Genomic DNA, 12,265 nt, shown 5'->3' with positions numbered 1-12,265 from the left:
TCTCTCGTCCCTTGGCAGTCGGGAGGCATGTGGAATTTTAGGTGAAAATAACATCTCCCCAGACGCTTCCTGGCATTTCAGGTTTTGGTGTCTCCCTGAGAGCATTCCTGGAAGTTTGGGTTTGCCCTGGGCTTTTTGCCTCTATCTTGGGCTATCACAGGGCGGGGTCACTCGGAGCCTCTCGGGGGCTGCCTGTGGTGAAAAGGAATTCTCGGGATCCGGGGCGCCTGTCCTCAGGATGGAGCCCAGCCCTCAGCTCTAAACTGTGACCCCAGACCTCTGTCACACCCCCTCAGAAAACAGTGTCCTGCATGAAGCTGATGGAGCCGAAAGGAGAAATGGACAAACTCACATTCTAGTTGGAGACCTCAGCGTCCCTCTGTCAACAAAGATAGAGCCACAGACAGAAAGTCAGCAAAGCTGTGGGACATTCACAGGACACTGTGCCTGACAGCAGCAGGACACACATCCTCCTGCACCCAAGCAACCACCAAGAAAGGCCATGTATTGGGCCATAAACAGTCATCAACAAACTTAAAAGAACTGAAATCATACAGACTGTATCATTCCATGACCAAATGGAATCAAACTAGAAATTGGTAACAGCGAGATAACTGAAAAATCTTCAAACTCTTGGAAATTGATACACTTTTTTTTTTAAATTTTTTAAAAAATTTATTTTTGGCTGCATTAGGTCTTCAAGGCTGCACATGGGCTTTTCTCTGGTTGCAGCGAGCGGGGGCTACTCTTCGTTGTGGTGCGCGGGCTTCTCACTGAGGTGGCTTTTCTTGTTGCAGAGCACAGGCTCTAGAGCACAGGCTCAGTAGTTGTGGCTCATGGGCTTAGTTGCTCGGCAGCATGTGGGATCTTCCTAGACCAGGGCTTGAACCCGTGTCCCCTGCATTGGCAGGCAGATTCTTAACTACTGTGCCACCAGGGAAGTCCTGAATGACACAGTTTTAAATAACACGGGTTATTTAGGAAGTCTCAAGGAGAATAAAAGAGCGTGTCGAAGAGAATGAAAATGAAAACATGACATGTCTAAACTTGGGTCATGCAGCTAAAGCAGTGCCAAGAGGGAAACACGTAGCATTAAGCGTGTAGTTTGGAAAAGAGGAAATGACTTGTCAGTATTGTGAGTTATCACCTGAAGACATTTGAAAAGAAAAGCAAAATAAGCTCAAAGCAAATGGAAGGAAATGATAAATAACCCAAATCAATGAAATAGAAAATGAAAACTAGAGAAAATGGGTTGATCAAAAAGTTAGTTCTCTGAGAAGATCAGTAAAGTTGACAAATCTCTGCTAAGATGGATTAAAAAAGAGAGGTTAACCCAAGATGTCCACAGACCCCAGAGGCTCTGAAGGGAAATGGACTTACGGCTTCAGCACCAGTCCTGGGACTGAGGTGAGGTGGACAAGTTCTTCAGGTGTGCCCCGTGTGAGGTAGAGTGTTTGAGTGGGTCTGTAATCATAAAGAAAATGAATTCATAGTTAGAAACCTCCCATAAAGGAAATCTCTAGTCCCATCTGGGTTCACAGGAGAATTTTACCAAATGTTTAAAGAATTCATACCAATTCCGCACAGTCTTTTCCAAGAAATAGGAAGAGGAGGGAATATTTTCCAGTTGATTTTATGAATCTGGTATCACTCTGATACCAAAACCAGATGGAGATGATACAAAAGGAAATTACAGACCACAGGGCAGCATCCCTCATGAACACAGACACAAAAATCAAAGTCAGTCATCAGCACAGAGAGCTCATCAGTGTATAAAAAGAATCACACAGGGGACTTCCTTGGCGGTCCAGTGGTTAAGACTTTGCCTTCCAGTGGAGGGGGTGCGGGTTCGATCCCTGATCAGGGAGCTAAGATCCCACAGGCCTCGTGGCCAAAGAAGCAATATTGTAACATATTCAATAGAGACTTTAGAAATGGTTCACATCAAAAAAAATCTTAAAAAAAAACCAAAAACAACAATCACACACCACAACCAAGTAGGGTTTATTCCAGGAAGCAAGGCAGGGTTCAACATCCCCAAGCCTATGAACAGAATGCGGCACGTTGGGACTTCCCTGGTGGCCCAGTGGTTAAGAATCTGCCTTCCAATGCAGGGGACGTGGGTTCAATCCCTGGTCAGGGAACTAAGATCCCACATGCCGCGGGGCAACTAAGCCCGCTTACCACAACTGCTGAGCCCGCATGTGCTCTGGAGCCCACGCGACACAGCTAGAGAGCCCACATGCTCTGGAGCCCGAGCACCACAACTAGAGAAGACTCCACGTGCTGCAACTAAGACCCGACGCAGTCAAAATAAATAATTTTTAAAAAAATTATATATGTACATATATATATATGTATACACAACGTTAACTGGCCTAGGAAGGGAAGTCGTGTGATCACATCGATGGTGCAGAAGAGGCATTCCCCGGAGTTCAACACCTACTTGTGGTAAACACTCAACAAACCAGTAATGCGAAGCCCGTGGACTTGATAGGGAGCACCTGCAGAGTCCTGCCGCCAGGCTTGCGCTGGATTTCAGAAGACCACATGCTCCCCAGGGTTAGCCCAGGTGGTGCAGGCAGGCAAGAAAGGGACAGAAGGGACACAGGCAGTGTTGTCATGTGTGGACGATGTGCTGTCTGTGTGGGAAATCTCAGGGGGACTATGAAAGTATTTCAGGTCCCAGAGTGAGTTCAGGAGGGTCGCAGGACACAGGATCAACAAACAGACACCACAAGGGTATTTCTGTTTGCTAGCAACACGCACAAGGAACCCAAAATTTAGAACAGCACCGTTTACAATCCCTGCAAAAGAAGAAAAAAAGAAACATAACATATTACTCTTACAAAGCACGTACAGGACTCGTGAAGCTACAAAACCAAACGGGGAAAGAAGTCAGGGAAGACTTCAGTAAACAGATGAGCTCACAGCCCGGCGACCCACATCAGGAAGGTTCTCTTGCAGTGATCAGTGGGGTCAGCACAGTCCTCACCAGAAATGCCAGTGAGGGTTCCTGCAGACACAGACGAGCTTATTGTAGACTTTATTTGGAGAGTCAGGGGAAATGGGATGGTTAAGACTCAGCCCACCAGGCCTCTGGCCTCCTCCATGCCTGCGTGCTGTGGGCAGGACAGACACGTAGATCACCGACCTGGAAGTAGCCCCACACCAGTAAGACCAACTGACTTTTGCCAGAGGTGCAAAACCATTCATGACGGTGCTGGGGCAGCAAGAAAGTGGCCTCACCCTGAACTTCACACCTTAAACAGCAGGTAGATGACCATTACTCAGAATTGGCCATAGATTCGTAAAGCTTTCAGAAGAAAAGAGAAAATTGGGGGGACGTAGCCTTTAGTGTCACCTGGACCATGATCCGTCAGCAAAAAATGGATAAATTGGACTTGATCAAAAAGAAATCTGTTGCCCTGCTAAAGACTCTCAACAGGATGAAAAGCTACAGGGTGGGAAAAATATCTTTGAACCACGTATCTGACAACTATCTAGGATATGTAAGAACAGTAAAAACAGAGCAAAACACATCCAACTTGAAAACGGGTGAGTGGTGAAGAGAAAGGCAGCCTGGGGAGAGGTCTAGTGTCACTGGCGGCCCTGGAGGCGCGGGGGGCCTCGATGGGGTGCAGTGCCGGGCGCAGAGCTGGCGGGCGTGCAGGCCGGCTACTCGAGGCGGGCGTCGGTTCTCACAAAACTGAACCCGCAACCGCCGTCTATCCCAGAGGCGCACGTGGGCTGAGCAGGGAGCCTCCGCAGCAGTGCTCAGGGCGACCCTGTTGGTAATCACCACAGACTGGAACCCCCCGGAGTCCTTCTATCGCGCGTCCACCTGCCAGGCTGCTGGCGACAAGCGGGTAGGTGGGTGGGTCCTGGGTGAGAAGAGCCCATCGCAAGGGCCGCCTGCCCTGTGATTCTACGTCTAGAATGTTCTTGAGGTGAAGGTCACAGGACAGAGAACGGGGGCGTCTTGACCCAGTGCTTCTGTGAATATGTACGCACGTGAAGTGGCACAGAACCACACACACGTGACACGGCACATGCCTGCATTCACGGAGCAGCAGCCTGCATGGTGCTGGTCGGGGGCCCTGTGGGCTCTGGGTGCTGGGTGCAGGAAGCTCTTTGAGCTTCCTGGACTCAGCCCTGCATTTGAGCGAGTGGGGAGGGGAGCCCACCCGGCCCAGCCCCTGCAGACGGGCCAGCTGTGGGGCTACCTAGAGGCCACCCATCCTGGCGGCTGACCTGACACGTTCATTTCGCGAGGGTGTGTCCTCTGCCTGCGAGGGCTGAGCACCCACGGGGCAGCGCCCCGCCCTCAGGCTGTCGGTGACACCCCCACGTGAACTGTCTCCCCAGGCTCGCCCGCTGCACCTACTCCTGGGGGCTTTGGTCCCAAAACAGTCCCCCCTCCCAAGGCCAGCGGCTCCTGGCAGATGAGTCGGCCCCCAGCCCAGGGCACCCCGTGGCCCCCCCAGGCCAAGCCAACCCCCATAGCCAGTGTGCAGCCACGGCCAAACTACAGCTCCAGCTTCAGTGTGATCGGCAGCCGGGAGGAGAGGGGGGTCCGTGCCCCTGGCTTTGGTGAGTCCTTCCTCTCTCGCCGCGTGTGTGGTTTTTTGAGCTTGCTGTGAAGTGGTTACAGTGAATCCCGTTTTGCCTTGTCCAGCTCAGAGCCCAGTCCCGGGAAAGGGTGTTTAAAGAGACCCAGAGTCTGTTTCCACCCAGCGGGAGCCGCTTTGGATGGAAGTTAATGATTTCAGATGCATGTCTGTGGGTGACCCTCTTGCCCCCAGTGGGCCAGGCCACACTGTCCGGGAACCTTCTCGGCCTCTGCTGGCCGGGCAGCTGGGTGGTCAGCCCAGGCCTGGCTGCCTCGCTTGTCGGGGGAGGGGGGTGGTCCGAAGCCTGCCGTGACCCCGCCCACACTCGTGCGCTCATGCCTCGGGGCAGCTCTTTTGGACGTTTCCCATCTTCTCGGCCATCCTGCCATCCCCGAGGGTGCTCGAGCTGGCCATGCAGCACAGAGGCAGCAGGCAGGCTGTTGGGTGGGCACTTAGCGCGGCCCCTGAAGCCTTTGCTCTCCTCCAGGTCCAAAGCCAAGGGTGTCGGAGAACGATTTCGAAGACCTGTTGTCCAACCAGGGCTTCTCCTCCCGGGCCGACAGGAAGGGGCCGAGGACGATCGCCGAGATGAGGAGGCAGGACCAGGCGCGGGACTCAGACCCCCTCAAGCTGAAGGTGCAGGGCACTCGGGCCGGGGCAGGGTGGGGGGCATCCTGGGCAGGAGCGTGTGGAGAGGGACACAGCCGACGCGGCCCCGACTCTCACACACGAGGACCTCTGTCCGACATGCTTGCAGGGACAGTGGCTTCCATCTACGCTTATTTGCTCTCCTGAAAGTTTTGGGGTGAAAGATCAACTGTCCCCTTGTAGCTGGGACGTGTGGCTTCATGCTCATTAAGCTCCTTGCTCTTCTGGACACCAGCCAGGCGTGACCCCAGTCGGGGGGCATGGGCCACAGAGACCCCTGGGGTGACAAGGACGTCTGTGTGCCTGGACCCCAGGATGGACAGGGCAAGGCTGTGACGGCGGGTCATCTGTGAATGTTCCACGGAGGAAAGGCTCCCTGGATTCCACGCACCGTCTAGTCCGTGTCCTGTCCAGCCAGACCTAGGGAATGGAATTGGCCATGCCTGGGTGGGGTCAGTGCAGAAACTGGGGTGGGGGTCCACGTCGGGGCCACACATCTCACAGATCCCTGCTCCGTGGGGCGACCGCCGGCTGTTCGGTGGGTAGAGGCCGGGGCCTGGCATGCCCTCAGCAGCACGGCGTCTCCTTCAGCTCCTGGACTGGACGGAGGGCAAGGAGAGGAACATCCGCGCCCTGCTGTCCACACTGCACACGGCGCTGTGGGACGACGAGAGCCGCTGGACGCCCGTGGGCATGGCCGACCTGGTGACGCCTGCGCAGGTGAAGAAGCACTACCGCCGCGCCGTGCTGGTGGTCCACCCGGACAAGGTGGGCACGGGGTGTGGGCTCTGGGCCGGGGTTGGGGCAGGGTTCTGGGAGCAGGCCAGGCCCTCACCACCGCCGTCCTGCCTGCCCGCAGGCCCGGGGGCAGCCCTACGAGCAGTACGCCCGGATGATCTTCATGGAGCTCAACGACGCCTGGGCCGAGTTCGAGAGCCAGGGCTCCCGGCCGCTCTTCTGAGCCCACGGGTCGTGGCTGCACGTGCGGCTTGTGGAGCTGGAAGCTGCTGGCTGGCCTGGAGGGTTGTGCGTGGGCCGGGGCGGCATGGGCGGGCGCGGCTGCAGCTGGCATCACGTCACGCCCGCCACGCTCAGCGGATCCAGAGCCAGCGCCACTCCCTTCACAGGAAGAGAAAGCATTCCAAAGCCTCCGAGTTCTTTCTTTTTCTCTTCTGGTCCTGAAGGAAAGGTGACGATTTGCACTCCTCCCACACGTGTCACAGTCTGTGATTTGTTTTATCCGTGGCGTGTCCACTGGGTAGATCGCGCTGCTCAGCTGTCCTCCAGAATCCGTTCCTGAACATTCACGTCTCCCCTCGTAATCAGCCTGGTGACCACCTGTACATAATTAAACTATTTTCTGACGACCCTCGTCTCTGGGGCTGCACACCACCTCCCTGCACTTTTGCTGTCACCTGGTTGACCTTGGCTCTGACGTGAAGATGAATCGCAGGGACCCCCGCCTGGCGAAGTTGGGCTCCTCACCACTGCTGGTCTGAGCCCCTGCGGGCCCCCAGTCTGGCCTCGGCCAGCAGCCCAAGCTGGGTGGTCAGGCATGACAGGAAGGCAGGAGGACCGGGAGGTGTGGGGAGTGATCAGATGAGCTGCGGCTTTGGTCTGGGGGCTGGCCCTCGTCGGGTGCTGGGCATGCCCTGTGGCCACTGCAACGTGGCAGAGGCAGATGGTCTTGGTGCAGGTGCACAGAGGCTGGCCCTCCCCCTGGGTCCCCCGGGTCCTTCCTCCTCACAGCAGGAGGATGTGGGGGGCTTTGGATTCTCTTGTTCCGGGAATTCAAAGCAAAAGCAATGGCCTTGAGTCACGGCCTGTTAGAGAAGCCCCAGCCGCCCCACGCTCTGGGGGACAACACGTCAGGACAAACGACAGCAGTTACACGACTCGAGGTTTGGGTCGGAAGTGACGTTCCCAGCCTCCTGTGCGTCTGTCCACCGTCCCCAGGGCTCGTCCTACTCCTGGCTGCCTGGCACTTCTGGCCAGGCCCTGGAGATGGGGTGGGCCTCGACCCTCATCCCCGTGGTGACAGCAGTGTTGGTCAGGCCCTGCCAAAGCTGCCCCTCAGCCCAGTCAGCACTGTGGGCTGGCCGCTGAGAACTGTGTGCGATCTCTTCTTTAGCCAAAATGTGAGTTATTGAGTCAGATGTGATGCCAAGTCAGGGATTCAAGAGTGCACCACCTGCCCCTCAGGTGGGCTTGCGAGTTGGGTCACCCGGGTCAGGACCCTCCCTGTGCCAGGCTCCTAGGCACCCATCCTCACATCAAGGCCTCACCTGGGAGGTAGGACAGCAGTTAGCTGAACGCTCTGACTTGAAGCTTGGAGCCCCGCCTTCCACCTCCAGTGACCTCGTTGGTCTGGCCGAGGGTGGGCCTGCACCTCCTGACAGTTCAGAGGAGGAAGGGGCTCTGGCTTTGTGTCCTGAGGCCCCAGAACCCTACGGCCTCTGCCCCTAGGGCTGCTCCCCAGCCCCGCCCCAGCCAGGGGTCTGAGCAGAGAGCAGGAGAGGAGGCCGAGGGCCTCCTGGACCTCTGCACTGTCCCCTCAATGAGGTGAGCCACCCACCTGGGTTGGGGCTGCTGCTGCGGGTGGGCAGGAGGGTTAAACCCGGCTCTTCCCAGGCTGAGGCCTCTTTTCAAAGAATACTCACTCTTTTAAGTAACAGTGGGACTTCCCTGGTGGCGCAGTCATTAAGAATCTGCCTGCTGATGCAGGGGGCACAGGTTCGAGCCCTGGTCTGGGAGGATCCCACATGCTGCGGAGCATCTGGGCCTGTGTGCCACAACTACCGAGCCTGCGTGCCGCAACTACTGAGCCCGCACGCCTGGAGCCCGTGCTCCACAACAAGAGAAGCCACTGCGATGAGAAGCCTGTGCACCGCAACGAAGAGTGGCACCCACTTGCTGCAACTAGAGAAAGCCTGCGCACGGCAGCGAAGATCCATTGCAGCCAAAAATAAATAAATAAATTTATTAAAAAGCAAAACAAAACAATGAACGACCTAAATAGGCCCAAGATTGCACATCAAAGTTGCTCTGGGTCACGGCTCAGGGCCAGGTGGCTCTGGGGCACTGGCCAGAAGCCCTCGCAGGTCCTGCAGGGCCTGCCCGCCCCTGAGTCTCTGATGTGGCACTCCCTCTGCCGTCCCTACTGGCTCTGATTTACTGTCTTGGTGAGGTGATGGCCCCGGTGGCTCCATCCCTACAGGCCACAGACCCCGAGCAGGGCTGCTCCAAGGACCACGTGTGTCCCCTCCAGTGAGCCCCTCGGGGCCCAGGGCATTCCTTGCGCTGGGCTGCTGCTGGCCCCATCCCCACTCGAAGCGGGTGTGGTCCTGGGGGTGGTTTGCTCCTCAGCAGAGGTCGGGTCTGGAGACTGGCTCAGATTAGGAACCCAGCACAGTACATGCCTCCCGGTGCTGCCCACCCATCAGTTACCCCAGGACCCCCTAGTCCGGCCGCCCCCTGTTCTGTAGAGGACCCCACCCAGCACGTGCCGGACAGCCTGGGTGACTGGTGTCACCAAGGGACAAGACCCTGTTCTCAGCAGTACCTCCCTCCCGCCCACCTCCCTCAGCCCCCCGTCCCTCCCCTCCTGCTCCCAGAGGCAGTGAGTGCGCCCTTCCCTGGAGTCCTGGCCAGGGTATTGGGTCCTGTGTCTCCGTGAGTCCTCGCCCATCAAGCCATGTCCTTGTGATCAGGAAGCACTCCGATGGTGGGTCCTTGCTGTGTTCCTGCTGTGTGGTTCTCGCCGCTCCTGGGGGCGGTCCCCTCCCCCCAGGGCAGCGCGGGTCTGAGGAAGCTTCCGCGTCTCCCTGCCGCAGGGACCCCTTCGTGGGCTGGGGGTCCTTGGGCAGTGTGGGAAGCACAGGAGGCCTGTGCGCTTGGCTCCAGCACCGGAGACGGACTGGACTCCCGCCCCCGCCGGATTCCCGGTAAAGGCCCCTTTGTGGGAAGGACTCATCTGCTCAGTGAGTATTTCCCGGCGCCCACTGAGCAGGCCCAGGAAGACTCCCGAGGAGCGGCCAGCTTGGCCTCGAACCTCCAAGGGCTTTCTCGCCTGCCCAGGTCACTCTGAGTCCTTAGAAACAAATTGCTGCTCCGGGCCCTAGTCCAGGCTCTGCCTTGGGGGGACCCAGGGTTAGATCCCCTCAGGCCATGTGGGGCACTGAAGTGATGTGGGACCCCTGCTCTGTGGCGGTTCCACCACCAGGCCTCCCTTCCTGCCCAGTTTGGGGCCAAGCCCGCTCCCTTCAGGGCCGAGCCCCAGGCAGCCTGGCAGCTGCTGGTCCCCACAGAGACCCTCAGGAATCACCCCGTCCCAGCACCGTGGGATGAGTGTAGGGGACTTGGGCCAGCTCTGGGTCACCAGGCCTGCGAACGATCCTGGGGGATGCGCCTCTGCCCAGGGTGGGGGGATCAAGGTGGAGTGTGGGGGTGGGAATCCTGGCCCGAGAGACCCTCTGTCCAGTATGAAGCCGGCTCAGACCCCCAGAGGGGTTGGGCAGACCCCCGGGCGCCTTGCTCTGCAGCCACCCAGCCCCCAGGTGCTCTGGGCCCTGCCAGGAGCTGGCCAAGCCCCGCCTTGTGCCCGGTGGTCCAGCCCGGGCCTGTCTTGGTGATGGTGGCTGTCTGGGCTGCGGTGCTGTGACAGATCTCTCCCCAGTGTGGTGGTTTCTGTACCAGAGTGACGGGCTGTGGGAGTGGGGGGCCCTCAGCTGCCAGGAGGGCACAGGGAGGACACAGACAGACAGACACACGCATCTGCTGTTTTCTCTGTTACAGACACGGCCCCTGTCCAGCCAGAGTACCTGCTGGGCGGTGGATGAGACCTGGGCACAGTGTCTCATATGAAAGGAACCCTGGGGCCTGACGTCACCCTGCCTGCTTGCGCTGGGCAGGGCCCTTCCTGGCCTGGTGTGAGGGTAGAACAGCACCCACTGGGCAGGGCGGGGGTGCGGGGATCCCTAGAGTAAGGAGAGGTTTGCGGGGCTGGGGGAGGGTGCTGCTTTCAATTGGCAGGAGGTTTTCAAGCCTCATCCACGCAGAACTGCCTCAGGACTCACTGGGTGACATCCATAGTTTGGAGAAACATCTGTGTCTCTATAGCTGCCGTGGATGTGCTGCCCACTCACGCCACCTGCCTTCGTGCTCCCAGGACGCACCCTCGTCCCTGAGAGCAATGTTTCAGGACCAGGGAGCCCCCCTCAGACCCCACGGCCCAATTTTGGGGTCAGAACCTCCCCCTGCTCCCGGGGGCCAGCCTTGACTTTCCCAGGAGCCTTTAGAACACGGCTACCAGGGAGGGGCGGGCCTGGGTCTGCCAGACTGGGGAGCAGCTGGCCTGAGGGCAAGGACACAGCTGTGGACATTTATAGACCTGCTCCAACCAGCAGAGTCTGGGGACACCCCTGGGGGTCCCCCATGGGCAACCTGGCGGGGGGTGTTAGGAGGAGAAAGCGACATCAGGATAGGAGAGAGGGAGACAGGAAGGGGACGTTATGGGGGCAGGAGGGGCCCCTTGGGTGGCATGATGAGGCCAGCAGGTGTGTTGCTTGTGGGTGAGCATGTGGGGGGGACAGGTAGATTTGGGGGGACTTGGGCTGGGGTCCTCCAGGAGTCTCATCAGGGGGAGGGTACGTAGGTGTGGGGGGCAGAGCCCAGACACAGGGTGGGGCAGTGGGCAGCTAAAGGGCCACTGGTGGAGGGTCCTGCTTCTCATGGAGGACACCTGGCACCTGGCCCTGAACTGGGATCGTGTCCACTGGCCACCTCGGGTTCGGGCAAGGCCTGGGTCAGAGAATCTCCCACACCCAGGCCCCCAGGCCAGGAAGAAGGGGTAGGAGGGCTGGCTCCCTGATGCCTGGGGGAGGGGAGGAAGTGGTTCCAGACCCTTAGCCAGGCCTGGGCAGACAGCAGGCCAGGCACCAGGCCCAGGGCCTTGAGAGCCTCCCGGCCCGCACCAGGGCCGGCCCCAAGGCTGCCAGGCCATCCCACTGGCCAAGACAAGGCGTCGACCATCTATGGCACAACCCGGATCAAGGGAGACCCCCCCTTCGCCTTTTCCATGGCGTCTGGGGGAGCAGCCCATCCCCCCGAATGTGTGGTCTGCCCCGGTGCCCCTGCTTATCTGGCCCGAGAAGCACCAGCCTGGAATGGTGCAGCCCGGCTCCCCAGCTGACAGTTGTCTTTATTCAGCAACTGCCTGGGCTCCTCTGGGGGCGGGGGGCGGGGAACTCCTCCCTGTGGTCTGAGACACCTTCCATTTCTATCATTTTTCCTTTTCTGCATGCGATGCTGTAATTCCGATGTGATGCCTGGCACTTCCTCATCCTTCAGGGATGGAATCTTTTACCCAGCCTCTTCCTTCTCCTGGGGAGGGGGATGCCCCCGGGGCCTCCAGGGCTCCCACCCGCGTAAGGCAGACACAGGTCTCACCCATCTGGGCCATGGCATCTGCACCTGTAGCACAGGTGTGGAAATCACACCTTCCGGGTGTTTCTCACCCCCGAGAGGCAGCGTGGGACGCAGGCCCTTCTGAACCCCTGGGTACGGGGCCAGGTGGGGGGCGGCCTGGCCCTGGGAGGTACGAACGAGCCCTCCCCCACCTGGCTCACGACCTCCTTCCCGCCTGCAGGGCTGCTGCCTGGAGCGTGGGACACTGGGTCACTCAGCCCGAGGCCCAGCTTGGCCACCCGCGCTAACAGGCTCCAAGTCTCTCTGGCTCCACTGTTTTGATTCTGTGATTCTCTTCATGGCGCTTACCCAGTGGCATCTGAGAGCAAAAGCTTTGAGAGGCGCTGCCTCGCCTGCCTTCCTCAGCGGCCCCCACAGCGCCAGGACAGCCCCCTGGCCGGCGGTGGACCGGTGGGTGACAGGGACAATAGGGGCTTGGACTCTGCAGTGGATGAGGGGTCGCCATCCTGCATCACCTCGTCGGCCCCTCCGAGGTGGTGGACGTGATCCAGAGAAGCTGGCCCGGGCCCCGGACTCCT

The 12,265-nt window shown here is 58.7% G+C and overlaps 1 protein-coding gene across 3 annotated transcripts in view; it reads left to right on the top strand.

The window, feature by feature from the left end:
- The window catches only part of GAK (cyclin G associated kinase), a 53,316-nt gene extending 46,847 nt beyond the window's left edge, over positions 1 to 6,469 (top strand). For all 3 annotated transcript variants that reach the window (XM_082611521.1, XM_082611520.1, XM_082611519.1), the window contains 4 exons: positions 4,369 to 4,593; positions 5,101 to 5,249; positions 5,853 to 6,029; positions 6,121 to 6,469. In XM_082611521.1, coding sequence (XP_082467647.1) covers positions 4,369 to 4,593; positions 5,101 to 5,249; positions 5,853 to 6,029; positions 6,121 to 6,222 — 653 coding nt within the window. In that variant the 3' untranslated portion in view covers positions 6,223 to 6,469. The remainder of the gene's footprint in view (positions 1 to 4,368; positions 4,594 to 5,100; positions 5,250 to 5,852; positions 6,030 to 6,120) is intronic.
- The last annotated feature ends 5,796 nt before the right edge of the window (positions 6,470 to 12,265 follow it).

This window comes from Mesoplodon mirus, assembly GCF_964341445.2.
Source record: "Mesoplodon mirus genome assembly, chromosome: 2".
In the NCBI taxonomy this organism is placed as follows: Eukaryota; Metazoa; Chordata; class Mammalia; order Artiodactyla; family Ziphiidae; genus Mesoplodon; species Mesoplodon mirus.
Note: the sequence above shows the minus strand (reverse complement) of the source record. Positions and strands in the feature narration are given on the sequence as shown.